The 23,751-nt window shown below is 36.4% G+C and overlaps 1 protein-coding gene across 1 annotated transcript in view; it reads right to left on the reverse strand.

The window, feature by feature from the left end:
• LOC131683713 (transient receptor potential protein) overlaps window positions 1-23,751 on the reverse strand; it is a 38,130-nt gene that overhangs the window by 8,852 nt on the left and 5,527 nt on the right. Inside the window, exons 3-13 of the mRNA XM_058965951.1 lie at window positions 17,300-17,444; window positions 17,128-17,223; window positions 16,909-17,051; window positions 16,082-16,283; window positions 5,914-6,087; window positions 5,624-5,858; window positions 5,412-5,564; window positions 5,207-5,352; window positions 4,588-5,148; window positions 4,352-4,519; window positions 4,040-4,265 (exon numbers count right to left, since the gene is read on the reverse strand). Coding sequence (XP_058821934.1) covers window positions 4,040-4,265; window positions 4,352-4,519; window positions 4,588-5,148; window positions 5,207-5,352; window positions 5,412-5,564; window positions 5,624-5,858; window positions 5,914-6,087; window positions 16,082-16,283; window positions 16,909-17,051; window positions 17,128-17,223; window positions 17,300-17,444 — 2,249 coding nt within the window. The remainder of the gene's footprint in view (window positions 1-4,039; window positions 4,266-4,351; window positions 4,520-4,587; window positions 5,149-5,206; window positions 5,353-5,411; window positions 5,565-5,623; window positions 5,859-5,913; window positions 6,088-16,081; window positions 16,284-16,908; window positions 17,052-17,127; window positions 17,224-17,299; window positions 17,445-23,751) is intronic.

Consider the following 23,751-nt stretch of genomic DNA (forward strand, 5'->3'; position numbering starts at 1 on the left):
ATCGGGGTCGGGTCGGGTTCGGGTTTTGAACAAAACAAACCAACCATTTGTTGACGCTGTTTGCATCTGTTCACAAAACCCAGTCTAGTAGTCAATTATGCTTCTTGATACGAATGGATGACACATATAACCATTCTAAATATTAGCGCCTTTGAATTGCTAGATTTCGTCGTATTTTCTGGTTCTCAATTATTGTATTTTTCATTATTGTATAAAATTCCCGCTCTTCAGATTCGCAAACTGACTGAATTTTATTTTTTAAACGTACATTACGCTTAACAATACGTGTTTCAAATCTAAAATCTCTTTGCGATTTATTTTTCATGACAATTAGTAATAAATCAAATCAACAGGAATTTATCCGAAAATATTGGATCAACTCTCTATTATGGAATATAAATTTCGACAGATACTTTAATACCGATAGGCCACGGTTGGAGTATACACGTAAAACTCGGCTAAAGCGTACAGCTAATCGTATCTACAGCAAACCGAGTAGAAATCTACGGGAAGTAGGGACAATAAAAAACTATCTATTGATCCGCTCCTGATTGGTCGTTTTGACTGTCGCGAGAAATCGGAAAGTAAGTGTCGCGAGTGTTCTGAATAGTAGTACTTTTTGCTACATATTGAATTATTATTAACAGAAACATGAATTAAAATGATAATTAAATTTCAATGCACCACGATTTGTATATTCTTGGCATAGTTGCGATCCACGAGATGCTTTTCAACCATTGATTACAAAGGCCGTTGCAGCCCAAGGACGATTTGACAATTCCCATACTCACACATTTGGTGGTACTTTGGTGGTATTATAGCGGCTCAAATTGCATCGCCATTTATTTTTTAAAAGCAGATAGTTTATCAGGCCTAAACGGAAAACCTAGTGGATTCCATTTAGAAAAAAAACTTCCGCCAGGCTTCGTTATTCAGGACACTCATATGAGCGACCAAAAGTAAAAGTCGCAAGGACTGAACATGCTTCGAAAAACCCGTTTCAAATATATTAGAATATAAAAACCGGATATGAACTTCAAGTATAAAAATCGGACTGGGACTTTCCTTTGTAAGAATCGGATAAAAAAGAGCTTCAGTACAAAAACCGGGAAAAATATATCCAATTCTTACAGAGTAGTTTTTGTTAGCCGACTTTTAATGTTGAACATCAAGATATATGGATGCTTCTACGAGCGATTTATTTATTTTTAACCGATTTTTATACTGGAGGTTCATCCTTGCCGAGTTGAGAACTTTTTATGTGATTCTTATACTGAAAGATTTCTATCCGATTTTTATGCTTGAAGTATATTTCCGATTTTTATATTCTAATATGTTCGAAACGGGTTTTGTGAAGCATGTTTTATCCTTGTGACGTTTATTTTCGATCGCTCATATGCTTGAAGTTTATTTCCGATTTTTGTATTCTAATATGTTTGAAACGGGGTTTGCGAAGCATGTTATATCCTTGCGACTTTTAATTTCGGTCGCCCATATGATGATGGTATATCAAATCAGTGGTACATATATGAAACAAGCACTTTCTGTCAGATTGTCCCCGGACTGGACCGTTGCATGGTCCGGATGTCTTTATGAAAATACATGAATTTCCACGATCTTAATGAATTGATCGCAAAAATCTTGTGTGCTCTGTTGAGGCCATTGACGGAAGTTCGGAGTCGTTCCGAGAGCTCCATTGGAGATGTCGAAGCATCTGTACTGGCGCGCTTACCATATAGTCTGAAGCGTAAAATAAATTAGATACCCCCTCATAAATCGTCCTAACACTAATGTGACATAAGGAACGCGTCAGAGAATCTTCTATGACAATCTTCGACACATGTTTGACCTTACCAACTAGTAACGTGCGTGACGTCATGTAAACTGTCGTATACGAATTGCCATAGCATAATTTAATACATAATTTAATACATGTAATAAATTATATAAAACTGCCTTGCAAGAATGGTTAAAAAAAATTGAAAATTTTGGTTAAGTACAACGGGCAAGGTTGTTTGAAACTATCACTGTTTGTTTCCCTATGAGTTAGCCGCCGATTTATCATAATTTCCAGTTAAGATATCGACGATTTATAAGTTTCTCGGAACACTACAAATTCAAACTTCAATAATAGTAAATATAATTGTGGATTCTACTCGCCAGTGATTCGTTTTGCCATAGGCAAATATGACTCAACGCGTATGGTGTTACTTCAGATTCGAGTGATTCTACTATTCTTAGATGAGCATAGGGTCCTGCTCGGAAGCCTAAAGTTAAAAATCTTTGAGACTTTTGGATGATTCTCTGTATGAACAAGTTGGGTTCGGATTTTACAAAATTTTCATTCTCGGGTACGGGTCGGGTCCGGGTTTTCCAATTTTAAAATTTTCGGGCTCGGGTCGGGTTCGGGCTTTTCAAATTTTACAATTTCGGGCTCGGGTCGGGCTCGAGTTTTTCAATTTTCAAGCTCTCGGGTTCGGGTCGGGTTCGGGTTCGAAAAAAATGAAACCCGACCATCTCTACTAGCAAGCATAACAAGATAATTCGGTCAGCAAATGTGTCGGAAAGAACAACGTTTTATATCTTGAAAAAGAATACCTAATTGAAATGAATTTTGAAGATAAATTGATTACATTTGAATTATAAAATTAAGTTTTTGTCACCTTTTTGCACTTTAACAACGTTTAAAAATTATGAATAAATAATTGTTAATACTAGTTTTAGATAAAGGTCGTACAAAATTTCATTACCTTTAAGAAATTATAACGATTCACGATTTCAGTATACTACGAAAGACTGCAGACTCAATGTTTTCAGGCCATTTGGCGCGCAGAGGCTGACGAAAATCACCATTTTGAAGTGGACATTTTGGATTTTGGAAGAAGCTGATTTTTACGAAATCTTCCTAATAAACACACTTTTTAATTATTCCACAAAATTGCCAAACTTTACTTAATTTTCGCCCAAAAGAAAAAGGACCTCTTGGTAAATTATCATTGAACGGGCCATATGTTCAAAGCTCGAAATGAAACTCTGTTCTCTGTGATATTAGTGCAAATGAATATTATACATCTAGTACAATGACTATATGCTTGTGGTTACTAGCTAACTAGTCAGAAAAACTGGAAGAATATTTTCTTTAAATTTGTACAAAAAAACAACCTTGCACTAGGGAAATTTAATCATAAATTTTTAAACGAAATGTTGGCCGGTCAAAAGATATCCGCTTGAAAGCACATGCACAAATCAGCAAAAAAAATGCTGCGAGCTGTTTTGATACATAAAATATCATTTAATGTATGGGAACTAAATAGGAAAACCGTCGGATCCGATGATCCATCGGAATGTCTGACAGCTATATTGCTCACGAAAATAGGCATCGGTATCGAGAGAAATACCGCCATCGAGGAACTCTCAGTAGCAGCTAGCGGACAGCAGCGGTAGTGCCTCCATCGGCAGCCGAGGGGTTGAAAAGTTCAACCAATAGAAAAAAGTGACGTCGATATCCGGAAATATAGTGGGTTTTACATGATTAAAAATCCATGAAACATTTTTGAAGTCGTAAATTGAAAATCCAAACTTTAAAAATAGGGTTCCATTTTTAACACGGTTACGATTTTGGCAACTGAAAAAAATAAAATTGTTGCCAAAAACGGAATCGTTCTGTATTTAAAATAGAAATTTTGTGTCGATTTTTAATGGTTTTTTTCCGAGTTTTTCTTGTAAAATGTCAGCCATTTTGCGAAAATCAGAAATATCGCAAAAATCCTACGTACGTCGCTTGCTATTCATTCTAAGGAATCGAAAAAACTTTTGTTTTGGGCTCTAGATCACAGATTTCCGCCCTGGAACTTTTCCAAAATATCTCGTCTGCAACAAAATGTTGCAAAGCCACCAAATTGTGATGAAATTACTTGAAAACATCTCTTCTAAGCACCAAGAAAAAATTACGAAATATGCCTATTTTTTCATACTCTACAGTGGTGAAACCCATTAACAAAACTGACCCGATATTTTCATAAAACTTTCTTGTACTTACTGCCGCCTCCATCAGCCTGTTTCACATTCGGAGTCCTCATGCCATTCTTAGCAAAAATATCGATCAGCTCGTATCTCAAGGTACTAATATCCTGCCGAATCTCCATAACGTCATCTTCCGTAATCCCGAAGTCATCTCTCTTCCTCTGTTCAGCCGTGACATATCGTCGCACTAAAAGTTTCATAACATTTTCGTGACGTCGCTGTGCCTTATCCCTGTTTCGCTTCTGGCAAAATAAATATGCATAAAGGATGAAACAATAGTTAGCCGCATAATTTGGAGGGATTCGAAAATACCGCAGGCAACACTCACAATGACGCTTGTTGTCGAACGTTTATTGTCACTGCATGACCCAGTAAGTTTGGAGAAGTTTTTTATCGACGGCGCTAGATTGAACGGTGGAGGAAGGGTATCTCCATCCTCGAAGTAACTCATCCAAAGCCGAGAGCGAGCAAACTTCCATTCACTGTCCGAACGTTCCTGGAATAGTGAATAAAAGAAAAAACTCCCATTAACATATGGCATTAGAGAAATTGGATTCAACTTACGGAAATAATCTGATAACTGTTACTCATCATAGCAATTAGCATGTTTAACAGAACAATAATATTGATGACACTGTACGATCCAAACATCAAAAGTGCCCAGAAACGGGTAAAACTTTTGATTCCGGTGAGTTCGAACGCCATCAGGTCAACCAAACCGAAGGAAGCCCAAAAAAGAGACTGCGATGTTTCGAACAGGTTGGAAAATCGACGCCAAATTCCGCATGCCTTTTCGTTGTTATCAAAATCCGGTAGGCCCGACGGTAGATGGTAGCATTTGTTTTTCTCCAACACCGCATAGTACCAAAGCAGCTGGTTCAAACCACATCCGAACGCGAACAGTACCAAGGTATAGATGAAGAAGAACTTGATAATATCGATAATCATTCGACCGAGTGATACTTGCAGGGGCCCGAGATGCGGATTGATCGAAAATATGTGGACCAGTTTCAGAAAGGAGAATATCATTCCAGCAGCGAAAGCACCTTCCGATAGTAGCATAGGGTCGTAGGGGTCCCACTGTTCTCGGGGGTACCACGGATTGAGGCCTTTGTTTGCGTCGCGCTGAAGTAAAAGATGGTGATTGTTTTGTTTTTTTAGAAAGGGTTGCTTGGATACTTACCCAGACTGTAAACCACGATGTAAACCGCAAACTTATCCATGCGATGTAGAATGAGTTCGAGATGAAATCCACTATGTTCCAGAGATCCGATATGTACTCCATGATTCCATCGTTCCAAAGGGCTTTCATCTCATGCCATATCAAACCTACGGTGAAGTAGGATTAAAGAACTTCATCGTTTTTAACGAAAATAATATTTTCATACTTATTATATACAAGATAACCATGCATTCGAAAAATCCGGGTAGCGATCCTCGTTCCTTACGTTTCCACTCTTTCAGTATATCCTGCATCCAATCCGGTCCGAACCATTCGATGGCCAAGTATTCAACGCGTTGCGAGGCACCGCCCAATAGCACTGTAATCGTGAACCAGTCATTAACTAAGTAATTCCGAAACTTAACTCAAAACACCTACTCAAAAAGAAGGCGTAGCTAGCGGAATGCACGATAAACTTAACGAAGGGTTTCTTCATGAATTGACCCATTTCCGAGTTGGGCGCAACCATGTAGATCATGCTGTAAACTGGAAACATATAACCCAACTTTGCGACCTGAGTTATCTGTCCAATCGGAGACTTTCGTCGGAATCCTGGAAGACCTTCGTACCAAATGGCAGCCAGCAACTGTTGAACGTTCGGATGTGCTACGAACTGTTAACAGACCCATTTTAGTTTCAAGCTGAAATGTGTTGATGTTTTCACTTACCAACTTCTGCTTAAATTTGAGCGCTAACTTCAACCGGTCCAGAGACTGTCGCTCGCCCGGTTCCCAGTTGACGTGCGAGCTGGCATTGTAGTTTAGCATGATTTCCAGTTCAATGGAGGTGCGGGCGTGATCCAACAGGGACATGGCAAACTCTTGTACGGTGAGACGCATTTGCTGTTGGGTAGGTTTGATTAAGATTTGTTATAATTTGCTTCTAATTTACTCTGATTGATAATTTTCTTGAACCGCTGGAGAAAATCGAATTTGCAAAACCCCAGTTTTCTTTAGTTTCATGCTCGAAAGAAGCGATAACAAGAATACTTGTCAAGCGACCGGTCAGGTCGTTCGGTCCTAATATTACATAATAGTTTTATCGACTGGACCAATATCGTGACTTACAAGATGAAAAAGAGAGCATGAATTACCGCAAGCACCATAACAGTGACGATAGTGTGGACGATTACTAAATTTCAACAGAAGCGGGCTAAATTATGCTAGAAAAATGTGAGAGAAGCAGTGCCAAATAGACGAGAATGTTCGTTTATGCAGGTTTGTTTGCATAAAAGTTTATGTACAAAATCGCATACAAGTTTTGCGAAACTTGTCTCCAAATTTGTGTAAAATTTGCATTAAAGTTGGTGTACAACTTGCGCCCAAATTTGCGTCAAGTGTATATGAAATTTGCATCTAGGTTTATGTAACCTTAATAGCCAAATTTGTGTGAAGATTGCATCCATTTAACCCTTAAAGGCGCAAATCAATTTTTTTTAAATATTCTGAAAATTGTCTCACAGCTTTGATACGTTACTATGATAATTTTGAGATGGTTTTCGCAATGTTGTTTTAAAACAACATTGCGCATTTAAGGGTTAACAGTGGTTTTTTTTCGCTAAAAACGTGCGAAAAATTATTCATGCGAAAACGGTAAAGCGTACAGCAATGATGTCTTCTGGGATGTTTTATGATTATCCAACCCCTTAATTTTGACGATATAGTTATAATGATTAATCTCCCTTGAAGTGAGATATTTGCTACAATTTTTTTTCAAAGTATGAAAAATATGATAAAGTATTCAAAGAACTTGTTTTTGCCATCATTTTTACTGAAGACCAAAAATCTCTATTTATAGTACACTCGAAGTTATTGACCGTTGTTTGTGAACGACCCCTTAAAAGCTTTTATTCGACATAACTTCTTAAATATCGAGGATAGAGGTTCAGCATGTTCACGAAAGTTGTTCGTCTTATCAAGATACATATCTACATATCTTTCGATCATTGGTCAATCTTTTGTGACTTGGAAGTTATTTGGTTTTTATTTGATAAAAGTTTGAACGGGCAAAAACTGGCAGCCAGCTCTAATTGCAATTAGTAATGCTACATCAACACTATGAAATTCAATAGAGTTCACTTGTTTATCGTTGTCTCCAGTAGAGTAACAGATGATACGAAAAAACTATTATTTTTCAAAAAATGTCAAATATCTCCGAAAATACTCGAGATATGAAAAATTATGTGTTAATAAAAATTGTGCATTTTGACGATTGAAATAACTTCGTAGAATATATGAAACCCGTAGGAATAATAATTAAAAGATATTTAAAAAAATTTCTGGGTGTCATCCAAAAATAACGAGCTATAACTTCATAAGCATTAAAAGAAGAGACTTTATGAACTCAGCAAAGATATTCGTAAAAGCAATCTACACAACTTTTCCAAAGACGTTAGATCATCTCTTTTTCTAAAAAAAATTAGCTAAAAATCTCACCTATAGGAGGATTAATCACGAAAATCGTAGCAGCGAATGATAAACCTTGCTATTTTTGATGAGTAGTCTGAAAACACTATTGACGTAAACTCAGCCGTTTTTCCGTTATATTATTGGACTGGCTTCAAAGGGTTCATCCACAAACAACCAGCCATAATGTCGAAGATATTAAAAATAAAGACTTAGTGTCTTCAGCAAAGTTGTGGGCAGGGGCTTGCTCTACAACTTTGCCGAAGACATAATTTAAATATATGTACAAGCAATAAAGTTGGTAGTTATAGCTCACTTTTAGGGAGATTAATCATTAAAATATTAAAACCATATGAAAGGGCTTATAGTGTCAAGAGATTCCTCTCAAGACGTCATTGATCCAAATTTAACGATTAATTAATAGTTCGCACGATTTTGGCGAAAAAACCATTATGCATTTGTGTGGAATTTGTCTGTAAAACTTGCACTCATGTCTGTATAAAATTTTCATCCCAGTTTGACTGAAACTTGCATGCAAGTTTTGTAAAACTTGCATTCAAGTCTTTGTAAAACTTTCATTCAAGTTTTTTGAGAAAATAGCGATCAAGTTACTTGCATTCAAGAAGATTGAATGAAGATTTCATTCAAGTTGTTTTTGTAAAACTTGCATTCAAGTTTATTACGAAACTTGCATTTATGTTTTTGTAAAACTTGCATTCAAGTTTTTTAAACTTCATTCAAGTTTTTGCAAAACTTGCATTCCGGTAAAGGTTACGATCAAGTTACTTGAATTCCAGTGTTTGCAACACTTGCGTTCAAGTTTTTTCAAGTAAAACCATTCAAGTTTTTGTTAAACTTACATTAAAGTATTCAAAGAACTTGCATTCAAGTTTTTGTAAACTTGCATTCAAGTTTTTGTAAACTTGCATTCAAGTTTTTGTAAACTTGCATTCAAGTTTTTGTAAACTTGCATTCAAGTTTTTGTAAACTTGCATTCAAGTTTTTGTAAACTTGCATTCAAGTTTTTGTAAACTTGCATTCAAGTTTTTGTAAACTTGCATTCAAGTTTTTGTAAACTTGCATTCAAGTTTTTGTAAACTTGCATTCAAGTTTTTGTAAACTTGCATTCAAGTTTTTGTAAACTTGCATTCAAGTTTTTGCAAACTTGCATTCAAGTTTTTGTAAACTTGCATTCAAGTTTTTGTAAACTTGCATTCAAGTTTTTGTAAACTTGCATTCAAGTTTTTGTAAACTTGCATTCAAGTTTTTGTAAACTTGCATTCAAGTTTTTGTAAACTTGCATTCAAGTTTTTGTAAACTTGCATTCAAGTTTTTGTAAACTTGCATTCAAGTTTTTGTAAACTTGCATTCAAGTTTTTGCAAAATTGCATTCAAGTTTTTGTAAACTTGCATTCAAGTTTTTGTAAACTTGCATTCAAGTTTTTGTAAACTTGCATTCAAGTTTTTGTAAACTTGCATTCAAGTTTTTGTAAACTTGCATTCAAGTTTTTGTAAACTTGCATTCAAGTTTTTGTAAACTTGCATTCAAGTTTTTGTAAACTTGCATTCAAGTTTTTGTAAACTTGCATTCAAGTTTTTGTAAACTTGCATTCAAGTTTTTGTAAACTTGCATTCAAGTTTTTGTAAACTTGCATTCAAGTTTTTGTAAACTTGCATTCAAGTTTTTGTAAACTTGCATTCAAGTTTTTGCAAACTTGCATTCAAGTTTTTTGCAAACTTGCATTCAAGTTTTTTGCAAACTTGCATTCAAGTTTTTGTAAACTTGCATTCAAGTTTTTGTAAACTTGCATTCAAGTTTTTGTAAACTTGCAAGTTTTTGTAAACTTGCATTCAAGTTTTTGTAAACTTGCATTCAAGTTTTTGTAAACTTGCATTCAAGTTTTTGTAAACTTGCATTCAAGTTTTTGTAAACTTGCATTCAAGTTTCTATAAACTTGCATTCAAGTTTTTGTAAAACAGCCAAGCATTAAAAGTTTTTATACAACGTGCATTCAAATTTTTGTACAACTTTTATACAAGTTTTGTAGAACTTGCATTCCGGTTTTAGAAAAATTTGCGATCAAATTACTTGCATTCAAGTTTTTGCAACACTTGCATTCAAGTTTTTTTTGTAAAACTTGCATTCAAGTTTTTTCAAAACTGACATAAAAGTATTATAAGAACTTGCATCCAAGTTGTGCGAAATATGCATGCAGGTTTGTTTGTGTGCAAGTTGGTGTGCAGTCGCTTATTTTGTAAATTTATTCAAGTTTGTGTAAAATTTGCACTCAAGTTTCTCTATAACTTGCATCCAAGTTTCTGTATACCTTGTAATATAAATTCTGGAAATCTTGCATCTATTATTGTGAAACTTGCATGTAGATTTATTTGCATGCACTAAGTACAACATTGCCATAAAACTGGAATGAAAGTTTGTGTAAAACTTGCACACAAGTTTAAGCGAAACTTGCGTCTAAGTCTGAGTAAAATCTGCATCCAATTTTGTGTAAACTTGCAACAGTTTTTGGACAAAACTTGCGCCCAATTTAGTTTGCAAAGTTTATCCAACTTTGTGTAAAAATTGTTTCCACGACTGCGTGAAACTTTTATTAGGGTTTGTGTAAAACTTACATTCAAGTGTAAATCGATTTTTTTTAAATCTTGCCACCAAATTTGTGTAAAATTTGCATCCAAGTTTGGATATAACTTGCATCCATGTTTGCATAAAACCTACAGCCAAGTTTGTGGTGCAAAATTTACATCCAAGTTTGTAAAATTTTTGCGCCCAAGTTTATGTAAAACTTGCATTCAAGTATTTGTAAATAAAACTTGCGCTCAAGTTTTTTGTTGAATCTGCATTCAAATTGATTGTAAAACTCACATTAAAGTTTTTTTTTTGTAAAAGTAGCAATCAGGTTTTTTTTGTAAAACTTGTGCCTAATTTTTTTTGTAAAACTTGCTTTCATGTTTTTTTTTGTAAATCTGGCATTCATTTTTTTTCAAAACTAAAACTCAAGTTTTTGTAAAATTTCTGTGCGATTTTTTTGTAAAACTTGCATACAAGTTTCCGTAAAATTTGCTTAGTAGTTTTTTTTACAAAACTTACGAGTTTTTTTGTAAAACTTTTGTACAAGTTTTTTGTAAAACTTTTGTACAATTTTTTTTTGTAAAACTTGTGAACAAGTTTTTTGTAAAATTTGTGAGCAAGTTTTTTTTGTGATTCTTGTGTACGAGCCTTTTAAAACTAGCGTGAAAAGTTGTGTGCATGATCTCATGTAAATCTTGCATCATAGGTTGAGTAAATTTGCATCCAAGTTTGTGTAAAAGTTGCATCTAGGTTTGTATAAAATGCACCCAGCATCCATATTTGAACAAAACTATATGTATATGTACGTGTGAATGTGCATGAAATTTGCATCCAACATTGTATAAAAATTTCATCCCAGTTTGCGTGAAATTTATGCCCAAATTTATGAGAACTTGCATTTAAATTTGTGTAAAACTTGTATCCAAGTTTGTCAAATTCTGCATACAAGTTTGTGTAAAAAATCAAATATTATAAAGCTTACGTGTAAGTTTGTGTACATGATCGCATGTAAATCTTGCGTCAAAGTTTGAGTAAAATTTGCTTGCAAGTTTATGTACAAATATCATATAAGTTTGTTCGCGTACAAGTTTACGTGTAATCTCGTCCAAGTTTTATAAAACTTGCATCCAAAGTTTATAAAACTTGTAATCTCGTATTCAAGTTTCTGTAAAATTTGTATCTATGTTTTGTAAATCTTGCATCTAAGTCTTTGTTGGAAACTTACATGTAGATTTGTTTACGTGCTCGCATTAAAATAAGGACATCTAAGCTTTGTAAAACTTGCATTCAACTTTGTGTAAAAATTGCATCCAAGTTTGCATAAACATTGTGGAAAAGTTTGTGTGATACTTGCATTTCAATTTATGTAAATCTAGCATCCAAGTTTTGTAAATCTTGTATCTAAGTTTATTTAAAACATGCATTCAGGTTTCTGTAAAACTTGCATTCAAGTTATTGTGAAAATTGTATGTACGTTTTGGAAACTTGCATCCAAGTTATTGTGTGAAAATTGCATGTAGATTTGTTTACGCGCTTGTATCAAAGTACAGGCATCTACGTTGTGTAAAACTTGCATCCAACTTTGTGTAAAAATTTATGTAAAACTTGCTTCCAACTTTTTGTAAAACTTGCATCCATGTTTGTGCAAAACTGGCCTCCAAGTTCGTGCAAACTTGGCATCCAACTTTGTGTAAAAAATTCATTCAAAGTTATGTGAAATTTGGACTCAAGTTTGCGTGAAACCTGCATTTAAGTTTGTGTAAAACTTCTATGCAAGTTTGCCCGAATTTTTCGCTCAAATTGCAAAACTTTCGTTCAAATATGTATGAAACTTACATTAAAGTTTGTGTAAGATTTGCACCCAAGTTTGTACACTCAGGTTTGTTTACGCGTTTTTTGCGCGGTATTTTTACGCGGCTTTTTGAATTCACGCAGTTTGCATTTACGCGGTTTTCATTAGCGAGGTTTCCATCAACGCGGATTCTTAAATTTACGCGATCTTCATTTACGCGGCCTGTATCCCCCGCGAAAAAAAACTAAATTGTATATAACTAGCATCCAAGTTTTGCATAAAACTTATATTCAAGTTTGCTTAAGACTTGCATTCAAATTCCTATGAAATTTGTACATCCAACATTGTGTAAACATTGCATCCAAGTTTGTAAATTTTTTTCAACTTTGTGCGGTACTTTAATTGAAATTTGTGTAAAACTTGTATTCAAATTTGTAAAACTTCCCATTCAAGTTTGGGTAAAACTTGCGGTAATATTTTTGTAAAGTTTACGATTCTGAAAAACTTGCGTGCAAGTTTGTGTGCATGATCGTATGTAAATCTTGCTCAAAAGCGTGTAAAAGTTGCATCCAATTTTGTCTATAACTTTATTTGTGTACCAGTTGGTGTGCAGTCCCTTCAAGTTTTGTAGGACTGGCATTGGTATCAACCTTGCATTAAAGTTTCATAAATCTTGCATCCACGTTTTGTAAATGTCTGCAATATATGTTGCATACTTGCAGGCGTTTGGATCTCATGCCAAAAGACAAAGTTCGTTAGCGACCCAGAGCTTCTGTGCTTGGCTAAGTTACAGCCAGTTGCTCTAAGCGCTCACATATGGCCTGTGTTAAGCCAAAGAGGACCAAGCGCCATTTTGAGGTACTTTATCTAAAATCGCTTTAACATCCAATGTAACACCAGGAACTCTAATATCTATTATGTTTTGGGAGCTCAAATAGCAAACGAAAGCAAGCAAGTGTTCTTTGACTTTCTACGTAAATGGTACGTTATCGAAAAATGAATTTTGGTACGAAAAATACACGAAAAAAATTATGGCGCTTAGCTCGGTTTGGCTTAACGCAGGCCATATGTTGTGTGAACTGTTTGTGTCTAACTGGCGCCAATTTTGGTGTTAGTTTGGATATATAGTCTGACAGAAAGTTGATGTCAGTTACTGACGAGGTGGACATGGAACTTGTATCAAGGTTTGTGTTAAACTTGCATTCAAATTTCTGTGAACCTTGTTTTGTAAATCTTGCATCAAAGATATTGAGTGAAACATGCACGTAGATTTGTTTGTGTAGAAGTTGTAAAACTTGCATCTAAGTTTGTGTTAATCTTGCATCCAGCTTTGTGTAAAAATTACATCCAAGTTTGTGTGAAATTTGCCTCCTAGTTTGTGCAAAACTTAACTAGCGTTCAAGTTTGTATATAACTTACATCCAATTTTACGTAAAAATTGCGTCAAAGTTTGTGTAAAACTTACGCCCAATTATGTTTGATTTTTGTATGTGATGAAATACCGAAGGTAACGGTAAACTAGTTTATTTTCCTGTTTCTGTTGTGGCTACGAGAATCCGGAAATTTTCGTTACAAGCATATTGACCGCCTTGAGCATAAGAGTCTGCCGTGCAGGTAAATAGAACCCAAATAGTGGGTAAACCCCTACTTACATTGGTTATCCATCAAGAAACACAATCGGGTCTTTATGAGGAAGCTTGATTTTGCTCTTACGCATATTCTTGGGAACAATAGAAGCTGTGCCTTCAATGGGTCCATCAGGGTAACACACTACACTACATTGAGCAACGAATCATAACTCTCATTTGGTGTTTTTCTTAAAAGAACGCTTCACTGGTTCCTCGCGGAATTTGCATTCCGGACATATCGAGAGATCATGCGGAGTTTTCCCACAATAGGAACACTTTTCAGCATCTCCAATTCCTGAATCATCCTCATGATTTTCTCCGCATTTCCAACACCGTACTTTTTCCTACAATGCGTAATTGAAATGAAGGCAGTTCATAATCCACGGGACAGAAAGGCGAATCCGATCCAAGAGGATAGTTTAACTAAGCTGACTCGGTCACACGAAACGAGACCGATGCACAGTGGCTCAAAACAGCGTTTTGAGGTACTTAATTCATTAGAGTCAAAACTGTCCATATTAGCGATTTCACATATTCTACAAAGTTTATGTGCGTAAAAAGCGCCATCTTTTTGTAATATTATTTTTTTTAAATTGATCATAGTAGGCTACAGAAAATTTAACTTTTGAACCGAAAGAGATAGCGCTTGGCTGTCTTCGACAAAGTTGTAGAGAAGAGTATTTTTATAAATTTTGCAGAAGACATGTTGTCTCTGTCACTCATAGTAATTGAGTTATGAGAAGTTCTCTATGGTGAACTCCTTTTCCTATTTTTACTTATAACTTTTTCCTTTCTGATTTTTCGCATTAATAATGTTCTAAGGTATTTTTATTATCATAAAACACACAACTTTTCCGAAGAGACCAGATAGCTGTGAATGCTGTGTATTCTATCAATTATTCTGATAGGAATAGATTTCACCTACAAAACGAAGGTAAAATTGTTTGTCTATAAGTACCCGTTCAAAAGTTATACACTTTTGAAAACTTTATGTCTGGCCCTCCTGAAGTCGCGTGAATGGCTCACTGAACGAGTAGGTGCTGGTGTTCAAAGACGCTTTCCCTTGATTTCCTGAGTGACGCGCACTTTATATACTAGCGCGTCTGCCGGAAGGTTAACACTGATATTGAATGATTTTCCAATAGGTGATATACAATTTCATCTCGGTCCGGTTTATACTGTATGAATTTTAGTTTGCTCTTTCGGTTCAAAAGTTAAATTTTCTGTAGCCTACTATGATCAATTTAAAAAAATAATAATATTACCAAAAGATGGCGCTTTATACACACACAAACATTGTAGAATATGTGAAATCGCTAATATGGACAGTTTTGACTCTAATGAATTAAGTACCTCAAAACGCTGTTTTGAGCCACTGTGCGATGGAGAAAAACATATTTTCTTATCCTCAGTAATTTTTGTTGAACGCAATTACTTGCAATACATAATTTTTGCTGACTAAAGTATGTGGGTTCTTTGATAATCCCAAACGCATACTTCAGCAAATCTTCGTGTATTAGTCCCTTGTCGGTGATTACTCCATCCATGTCAACTACCCGTGTAGGTACGTGTATATTAAAATTCTTCGAAAAATTCTCACAGCAAGTCATTTTGTTTTCCCGCTCAGGGTCTCTCACAGTCATCCCTCATTTTATCTGGTCGAACAGTAACCACATTGAATAGAGACGAGTTTCGCGTTGTCCAATCTTGACGATACATTGATTATGACTTGGTCCACTCTACCCTCAAATACGTCGAACGATCTTAATATCCAACACTATGGGTGAAACACAAAACAAAATGTTTGAAACAAAAGTACTGCTGCCTTCGCAGTTCTAGAATCGGCTTAATTTTTACCAACTCATGGTCATTACAATAGTCAATTTGGTTAATTAGCGGTTTAGATTCGATGCCTTTATGCTCGAAAGGATTTTCTACATAAAAGGGGCAATTAACCGTAATTCCAATCAGGATAAATGCAATTATTTCAATTCCACAAATAATAATAACTATTAGTAGTCAAATGAAACGTGATAGTTGCAGCTATTCGCCTTATCAATTGTTGTGAGTAAGAGTTGAATAAACCATAGTGTATGTAAGGAAACTGGCAAAAGCTGTCAACAATGGAACAATGATTATTGTTCAATGACATTCTAAACGAACAAACGACATGGACCTGACAGGTAATTTGTTCGTTTGGAATGACACTAATGGATAATTATTTTTTACAATTTTCATGAAGTAATTACTCTCCTTACATTCTGGCAGAAATCACGCGAGTATAGTAGTGTATTAACGTCGTTGTTTACAAACAACTATTATTATTAATTAAACCAAACGTCCAATAAATCTCAACTAAAAATACTAATCAAATCATCGAATCCCACGGAAGTAAATTTAGGAAAACAAAAAGTCATACATTACCGCGTACTCAGCGCGAAATTCCGACTCGGTTCGCGTTAGCCGCTTCAGTTCCCACGACAGATGGAAAGCGGTGCTAATCGGATCCTTGGAACTGAGTGCTATCAGCGAGCTCGAGGACAGTGCCCGGTAGGCGTTGATGCGTGACTGGGAGTGGCGGAGGGAGTCCTGTTCGCTTGACGTCACGCACTCGTCGCATCCACAGCTGCAAATGATAATACACACACACGGGGGATGTACTTGAATTCTCCTGCGGTAGTAAGTTAGGATGCAATCGAGAAAAGGTGTCCACATTTGTCGTTTTCTAGTTAATTACTTTTTAGATTAAAAATTTGATCTAAAGTACCTTAACTAACCAATACCAACGTTCACATCGAAAAAATACAAACTGGTCTCACACATCCTTTACAATGTGAACACCTATCTTTTCTTGCACCGTGGTAGTAGCTCTCGCTTGTGAAATACATGTTAGAATATTAATAACGTGATTTTGGCTGGCATAGGGTCATGCAATGCAGTAATCCTGACCAGTCGGTCGTGACTTTGCATTTTAAAGCAATCTGTGCGACATTTGTATTCCTCACCTGACACGAGACGACATGCTAAAATAGTGTCTGATGATCTGAGTGAATTATCACGTGCTAATGATAAATATATGTTCAAGTGTAACCGATTGCCGGAAGGTGTAATTACATAAATCAATTTACGTGCTCTTTTATAAGCTAGGAGGAGACTTTGGAATGCATAAAATTTAGATTTACAGACGTGGTAACAACGGATAATAATAATAATGCGAAAACATTCATCTTAAACAGTTCACAAACACTCACCGAACGTCATGTGGCATGGGAAGTGTTGCGCCTCGATCCAGCAGAATTTTAAGGATTTCATAGTTGTTCTTGTGAGCGGCCAGAATAAGCGGAGTGATATCTGCTGTGAATGAGGATGACGAACGGTCCACAGATTCCCAGCTCTTCAAAAATGAAATATAAACAAATAAATTTAGTGGCCTGAAATAAAATTAAATATTCAAACTGGACTAAACATACGTAGGGTTGACCAGGGAGGTGAGTTTGTTCCTCCCAGACGAGCAACGTTTCCACCGCTTCCACGTATTCTTCTTTGATCGCGTGCAGCAGGGCATCCTATTTTAAAATGCATGCAACCAATTGTTAAAACCTTCTATATACCTAGGTAGTAGTGTGGTTTTCAGCAACTCACCTGTACTTGAATTCCTTCCGATAGTAGCAGTCTTATTAGTTCAATGTTCTCGTTCTCGATGGCTGCTATTAAAGCTGATCGATTCAGCGGATCCACACAGTTGATGTCGAACTCATCCGGGTCGCCTTTGTTTGCTTGTATGATTCTGGAAATTAAATTAGGCGGGTTTGATTAAATGGGTCCCACAACAATGGATGCAATTTGGCGTGTAGCACAGTGGCACGATGCGTGACAAAACCCTAAAAATCAATGTCTTGTAATTCTTTTGTAAATATTTATTTTATGAAAAATGAATTTTCAACAATGTCGTTAAAGCAAGTGATGTCGAGGATTTCTGTTCAATTTTATTCATGAGAATTGTTCGTACCGTCGAACTTCGATGGCGATATCTCAAGAACTACATGGCCGATTGGAGTATTTTTGAGTTCTTTGGAAGAAGAATGAATATGAAAAACTAGATGTGAGCTTTTTGCACAGATATCATTTCCATTTGTTCTACATCAAGAAAAAGCAATTGAGAAATTCGATGTCATATCAGTAATTTATCTTTATACGTCTTAATATTTTTGAGATTATCTCCCATGGGTCACTTATCATGAGTCTGACTCAAAAATTAGTGTAGTTTCAAGCTATATAGGCCTCATCTTGCGCATGTGTGCACCGATGTTGTTATATCTATGTTTTTGAAAATACCCATATGGAGCCTCGCTGTAGCTCATAAATCTTTTTATAAATTGGTTGCCTAAACAAAACAACATATTACTGAAAAATTAGTGATTTTTACTAGTTTTGTCAACCATTTATGGTATCCGATGTGATTGACTACTACAGTGAAGACCCATTTTTATCAGTCGCTTGGCGAATTTTAAGCTGATAAAACAGGGACATTGATAAAATGGGGACATATATCTTTCTGTCGAATATAATTTTTAATAAACCGAAGCTCTTAAAATATTCTTCTTCGGTCCTTAGATATAGCCTCGCAACCTTTTCTGATTATTTACTTTAATTTCCCTCTGATAGCGCAAAATTAAAAAAAAATATTTTTAATTTTGCATTCGGACCTCTAAGATAAGTAATATATGCCCAAGAAAGGATTTACTCGAATTCAACTTGGTTTGTCTGCTAGAGCTCATCAAACCACCAACTATCAATTTTCATATGAAGCTGATAAAATCGTATCAAAAAGCTGATAAAATCGGGGGATATAAAATCGAGGGCTGATAAAATTGGATCTCCACTGCATTATTAACGTGTATATTTACCCTTTAACACCTTCAAATGGGTTTACATAAAAGTAGTCAAAAAAAGGAATTGTGGGATTTCAAAACTGATAGCAGAAATGGATTCAGCGACCCAAAATTAGTTAAAAGCCCAGTTTTTAGCCACATAAACCAGTTTTCATTATTTTATCGTAACTTTTTATGGAGAGGTGACACTGTGTGTAGGTAAGGAAAAGACATCGCACGATCCGAGTTAAATGTATTTGTTTAGTTTATAAAATTTGCGTTTCGACTTCGTCTGTTCAGAATCCGACACTAACTTAGGGCCATACATAAGCTAGCGTCGGATTGAAATTTCTCTCCTCATAGGAAGATAGTGCTATGAATTTAATTCAATTTGAGGTTTTCAGATTAAATACTGCAATAATAATTTTTCAAACGTATTTCCTAATCAATTGGGTCATTGGGCTATATATAGTTTTCCGTTCCATTCGATAAATTTTGGGTCCAATATATATAATATAACATTATTTCAAAAAAAAAATTCGTTGTAATATGTAAAAACGATTTTTTTTTTGTTTTTTTTAAATAAATCTTATGCAAACATAGACAACTATACATAGGAAAACTACGGTTGTTTACATCTGGTCTATCAAGACAACCCCCAAAATGAAAAAATTGTCGTGAAATTCGATATGTCAAATGCTTCTGATCGTGTCAAATCAAGACTATCAACATATTTCTTTATTTTATATTTAAATTTTATTTTCACGTTTCCTGAGTTGGAAAAAAACATTGTTGTAATCACGAAAATCAGCTTTATCAATGTATGTAATAAAAAAAGATCTCATTTAATGACCCAATTGAAATCAACATAAAGGCTGTTGGAAAACTGCGTGAATATGTTGATCTGAACTAATCATATACCTTAGATCTCAAATCGAAGCATGAACCCTACTATTAAAGTGAAGCTATTACCACACTGTAAAATTATTAGGGCAGTAGGGGTGAGTAAAGTTTTTCAGGGTATGGAGAAGATAGCTTTAGTTTTCCATGAGAAATTTATTGACACTTTTTAACTACCTAATACCACAGACCTACCAGACATGACACTCGAGATCACCAAAGTGTTGCAAAAATTTACCGACCTTTTCAAACGTTAGATTACCATTCCCATAACTTTCCGTGCTCACCGCAAGAGGCGCGCGACCGTATGACATGATTGACAAAAATACCCAAACACATTGGCGATTTGCGGCAAAGCCAAAATTAGTCATGCGACACCGATGATTCAGCTCATGAACTGGCAAAGTGATACAGTTTGCTTTTTTTCACCCGTAAGTGAGTCGTAGCTTACAACAAAATCTTCATTATCTTCTCGGAAAAAGCTTACCACTGCCAAAATATGAATGAAACGAGTAAGAAATTTAGTTTTATTTGCGATTATTCTGAAATTACAGCAATTTGCAACTATTTCACTCATACATTTCTTCGAAATGTAATCGGGGTATTATTGTGGTTATAAAAAATCGTTCCATGAATAAAGTTCCAACTCGAAACCGAGACCCAATCAGCACCAATGTCAAACTCCTTTATATTTTGAACTACGTAGGAGATTCAGTGAAGACTATCGGAGAGAAGGATCGGCTGTGCATGATACAAAGCTGACACTTTCCTATTAGCCGGATATATTCTTTCCTCGCGTGATCTGGAGAGTTTCATGAATTTACACCATCTCATGAAGGTTTAGCTTAACTTAGGACGAACGGGAAATGCTGTTGCGGCGGCTACGGTGCTCAACAAATTACATTTCGAAACAGCGCGCATATAGCTCTGCGAATAATATTAGAAACCACTATGTTTTACACTCTTTTCGCAAGATGTTTACTCATCATCTGATAAAATGATGATTTTCCTCCATTTTCATAAACAATTATCAACAAATTGATCGGTAATTTGGTGTTTAAAAGTCATTTTTCACCAATGTTTACAGAAAATATATGCACTATGACAGAACAGAATAAAATCAACAACACTTTCCTCCCAGCGCTATCTGCGAGCGGTTTCAACGTAGAATCGCCAATACCACTAAGCGTCCGCGTTTTGTTATTGCCGTTATTGTGCTAAATGAACTATGTTAGGAACAAACAAAAATAAATTGGTGCTCTACAATTGATTGTAGTAACCGTTAGTCTTGAAATCAAAACTTTAAGGTGCTTTCTGTATGAACAAAACGAGAATAAACTTTAGACGAACATTGTATGCAGGAAGCAGTGGCCATCAAAATACATCGTAAAGACGACGATTTTGGCAGAGTTCGCAATTAATTCAGCATGTTTTTTCTGCTGGCCATCAAATGAGAGTCGATTAGGAAATTATTTGACACATTGTTAAGAGTTAATATTAATCCAGTTGAAAATAACATAATGAAAATCAAATAGCGTTGTATTGAAACATTCTCTTCAATTTCAATTTAGTCAAAAAAGCACTTTCCACAATCTTCAGCAAAACTTGTGGGGAACAGACCACATTACAGGACGGATCAAATTGTCATCCTCGCTTTCTGTGTTTAAGATAATCCTTTCTAGGCAACATGACATACCCATTGCTCAGTTTCCTCATATAGTGGAGTTGCCTATAAAGAAACCTCTGCCTTTCCTAGAATTCATTCATCTCAGAATACAAATCTAAAGGTCTAATCTGACTTTCGTTTAATTGATGTTTGTTGTTAGGTGCATATGCCCATAATAACTACTTACGCACACCAATGTACCGTCATGTCAAATGGACAGATGTGTCAAACAGATGATATAGTTCAAAGAATCGCCACGAGGCGGCGATAGTGTGCCAAGCGAATTTAAATTGGAAATGATGATCACGTTTTATTCAGTGAACTGTTCTCCGTGTCATGTCTTGTAGGTCTGTGATAATACATAAAATATATATCGTGTAAAAATATTAAATCCCACTAAACGTTATAAACATTCGAAATTGTGCTCCCTTTTTCCAAATCTTAACGCGGAGCCTCTATATCGAAACTTTAGAAGTTCTTGCCTAAATATCGAGCATTCTTTAATTATTGGTAGCTTACCACACCGAACATCAGCAAAACATTCATGTGCTGTGAAAGAAAATAATTAAAATATTAGAACTCAGGCTACCCATGCAGAATTCAAAACCTCAATTTACGCACAAAAAATTATAGCTTAAGTAAATTGTGGACAAAGACATCAAATGCTTGTTGTTTTATATACCACATGAGACACGATTGTTGCGCCCTTTCAAGATGTTGCGCTAGGCGTTTATGCGCGAAAAAACATAAATCTTGAGCGTTTTTTCAAAACGTCATATCTGCAATGAGTTACTCTCTTTGTTTACTTTCTCTTCTGTTAATAATTCGGTCACTTTAACGTTTATCCCTCAACTCTTTGCATAATATGCTAGTTAAAATCACCGTCTTTCGATCTGTACTGTAAAATAAGTGAAAAGTATTATAGTGACGCCGTAAAAATCGAAGGAGAAAGTAAACAAAGAGAGTAACTCATTGCAGATATGACGTTTTGAAAAAACGCTCAAGAAATATGTTATTCCATTTTGACGTTTGTTAGTTGCGCTGAGTTCATCAAAATAAAAACACGTTGTTCAAAGTGCAAGGTCGTGAAATTTTTTATTTCGTCCGGATTATCCGTGTTTTCGTAGGTCTGGTTTCGTCGACCGATTGTCTGCCCAACAGGTTAAGGGGCCAGACTAGTTCGTGATAGTTAGAAATCGGGTTCGCGCAAGAAAAGTTCGGTTCGTTTATGTGTCATTTGTTTGCGGCGTCGAGATCTGGCCGGTGGATTCCTGCAAGCGGCAAAATAACGGATTCGCTGAGGTATGCATTGCAGATTTTAAACAACCGCAATTACCTGTCGTGGAAGTTTAAGATGGAGATGTTGCTGATCCGGGAGTATATATGGTACGTCATCTCCGAACCCCAAGTGAATCCAGTAACAGATGCATGGACGAAGGCGGATGCAAAAGCTAGAGCGACATGCGGGCTCTGCATTGAAGACGACTAGCTGGAGCGCAATTGTGCGAATGCGAAGGACGTAAGGGATGCGTTGAAGACTTACCACAACAAGAGGTCGGAGGTCTACCTTCTGAAGAAGCTGACGCATCTGTAGCTCAAGGAGGGCGACGATATGGAGCAACATTTGTAGATTTTTACTGATATTACGGATCGCCAATGTTGGTGACGAGATACCGGAAAAGCTGCAAGTCGCAATGTTGTGTTCGCTGTCAGACTCCTCTATATTGCGATGGCGTTGGAGCAACGGCCACGACACGAATTGACGATACAGCTGGTGAAGTAGTAGTGGACACGCGTTGCGAGTGTATCATCGCGCCGGTGTGGAAGTGATGGTAGCAAGTTTACTGATGCGGGAAGTAAAAGAGGGGAGACGCGATTCTGTTTCCAGTGTAAACAACCGGGACACCTGAAGAAAGATTGTCCGAATGGTGCAGCTGGCGAATCAGCGACGAAACCGATGAAGAAGAAATCAGGTGAACCGAACGCAGTTTCCGAGAGACCACTGGCGTGGATGGTGGGGCAATCTGAACCGTCCAGCTTGTTTATCGACAATGGTGTTTCACGGCACAGGACGGGGAATCGGAAGCTCTTCACTGTGTGGTACGAACGTGATGTTGGCCGATGGCGAGCGGGACAAAGTTGCTGGCACGGTTCGTGGAATCCTCGGTGTAAAAACTGCCACCGGATGAAGATGAAGAGCACACCGAGTCGAAACCAATACTTCCTTTGTTTGGTCGATGACCATACACGAAGGACGTTCGTGTGCCTTCTGAGAAAGAAGTCGGACGCTGCAGAGAAAATCAAGGGCTTCATTTGCTTCTGCAAGACGCAGATGGGCAAGGTTCTAGGGTGCTGCAATTATACGGTGGAGGAGAGTTTAGCAGCACGGATTTGCAGAACTTACTCCGAGCGGAAGGTATTGTGAGCCAGGTCAGCGCGCCCTACTCATTGCTTTGGAGGTGAAACTGGATCAAAAGTTCTGGGGAGAGGCGATTCTGATGGCAACCTACACTCAGAATCGGGTAACTTCCAGATCCATCAAAACGAGTCCTTACGAGAAGTGGTATGGAAGACTTCCGTCGTATGAGCACTTCCGGATTTTCGGTTGCGAAGCCTGGGTACACATACCAGCCGAGACACGCAGGTAAATAGAGCCT

Source organism: Topomyia yanbarensis, chromosome 1 (assembly GCF_030247195.1).
Source record: "Topomyia yanbarensis strain Yona2022 chromosome 1, ASM3024719v1, whole genome shotgun sequence".
NCBI lineage: Eukaryota > Metazoa > Arthropoda > Insecta > Diptera > Culicidae > Topomyia > Topomyia yanbarensis.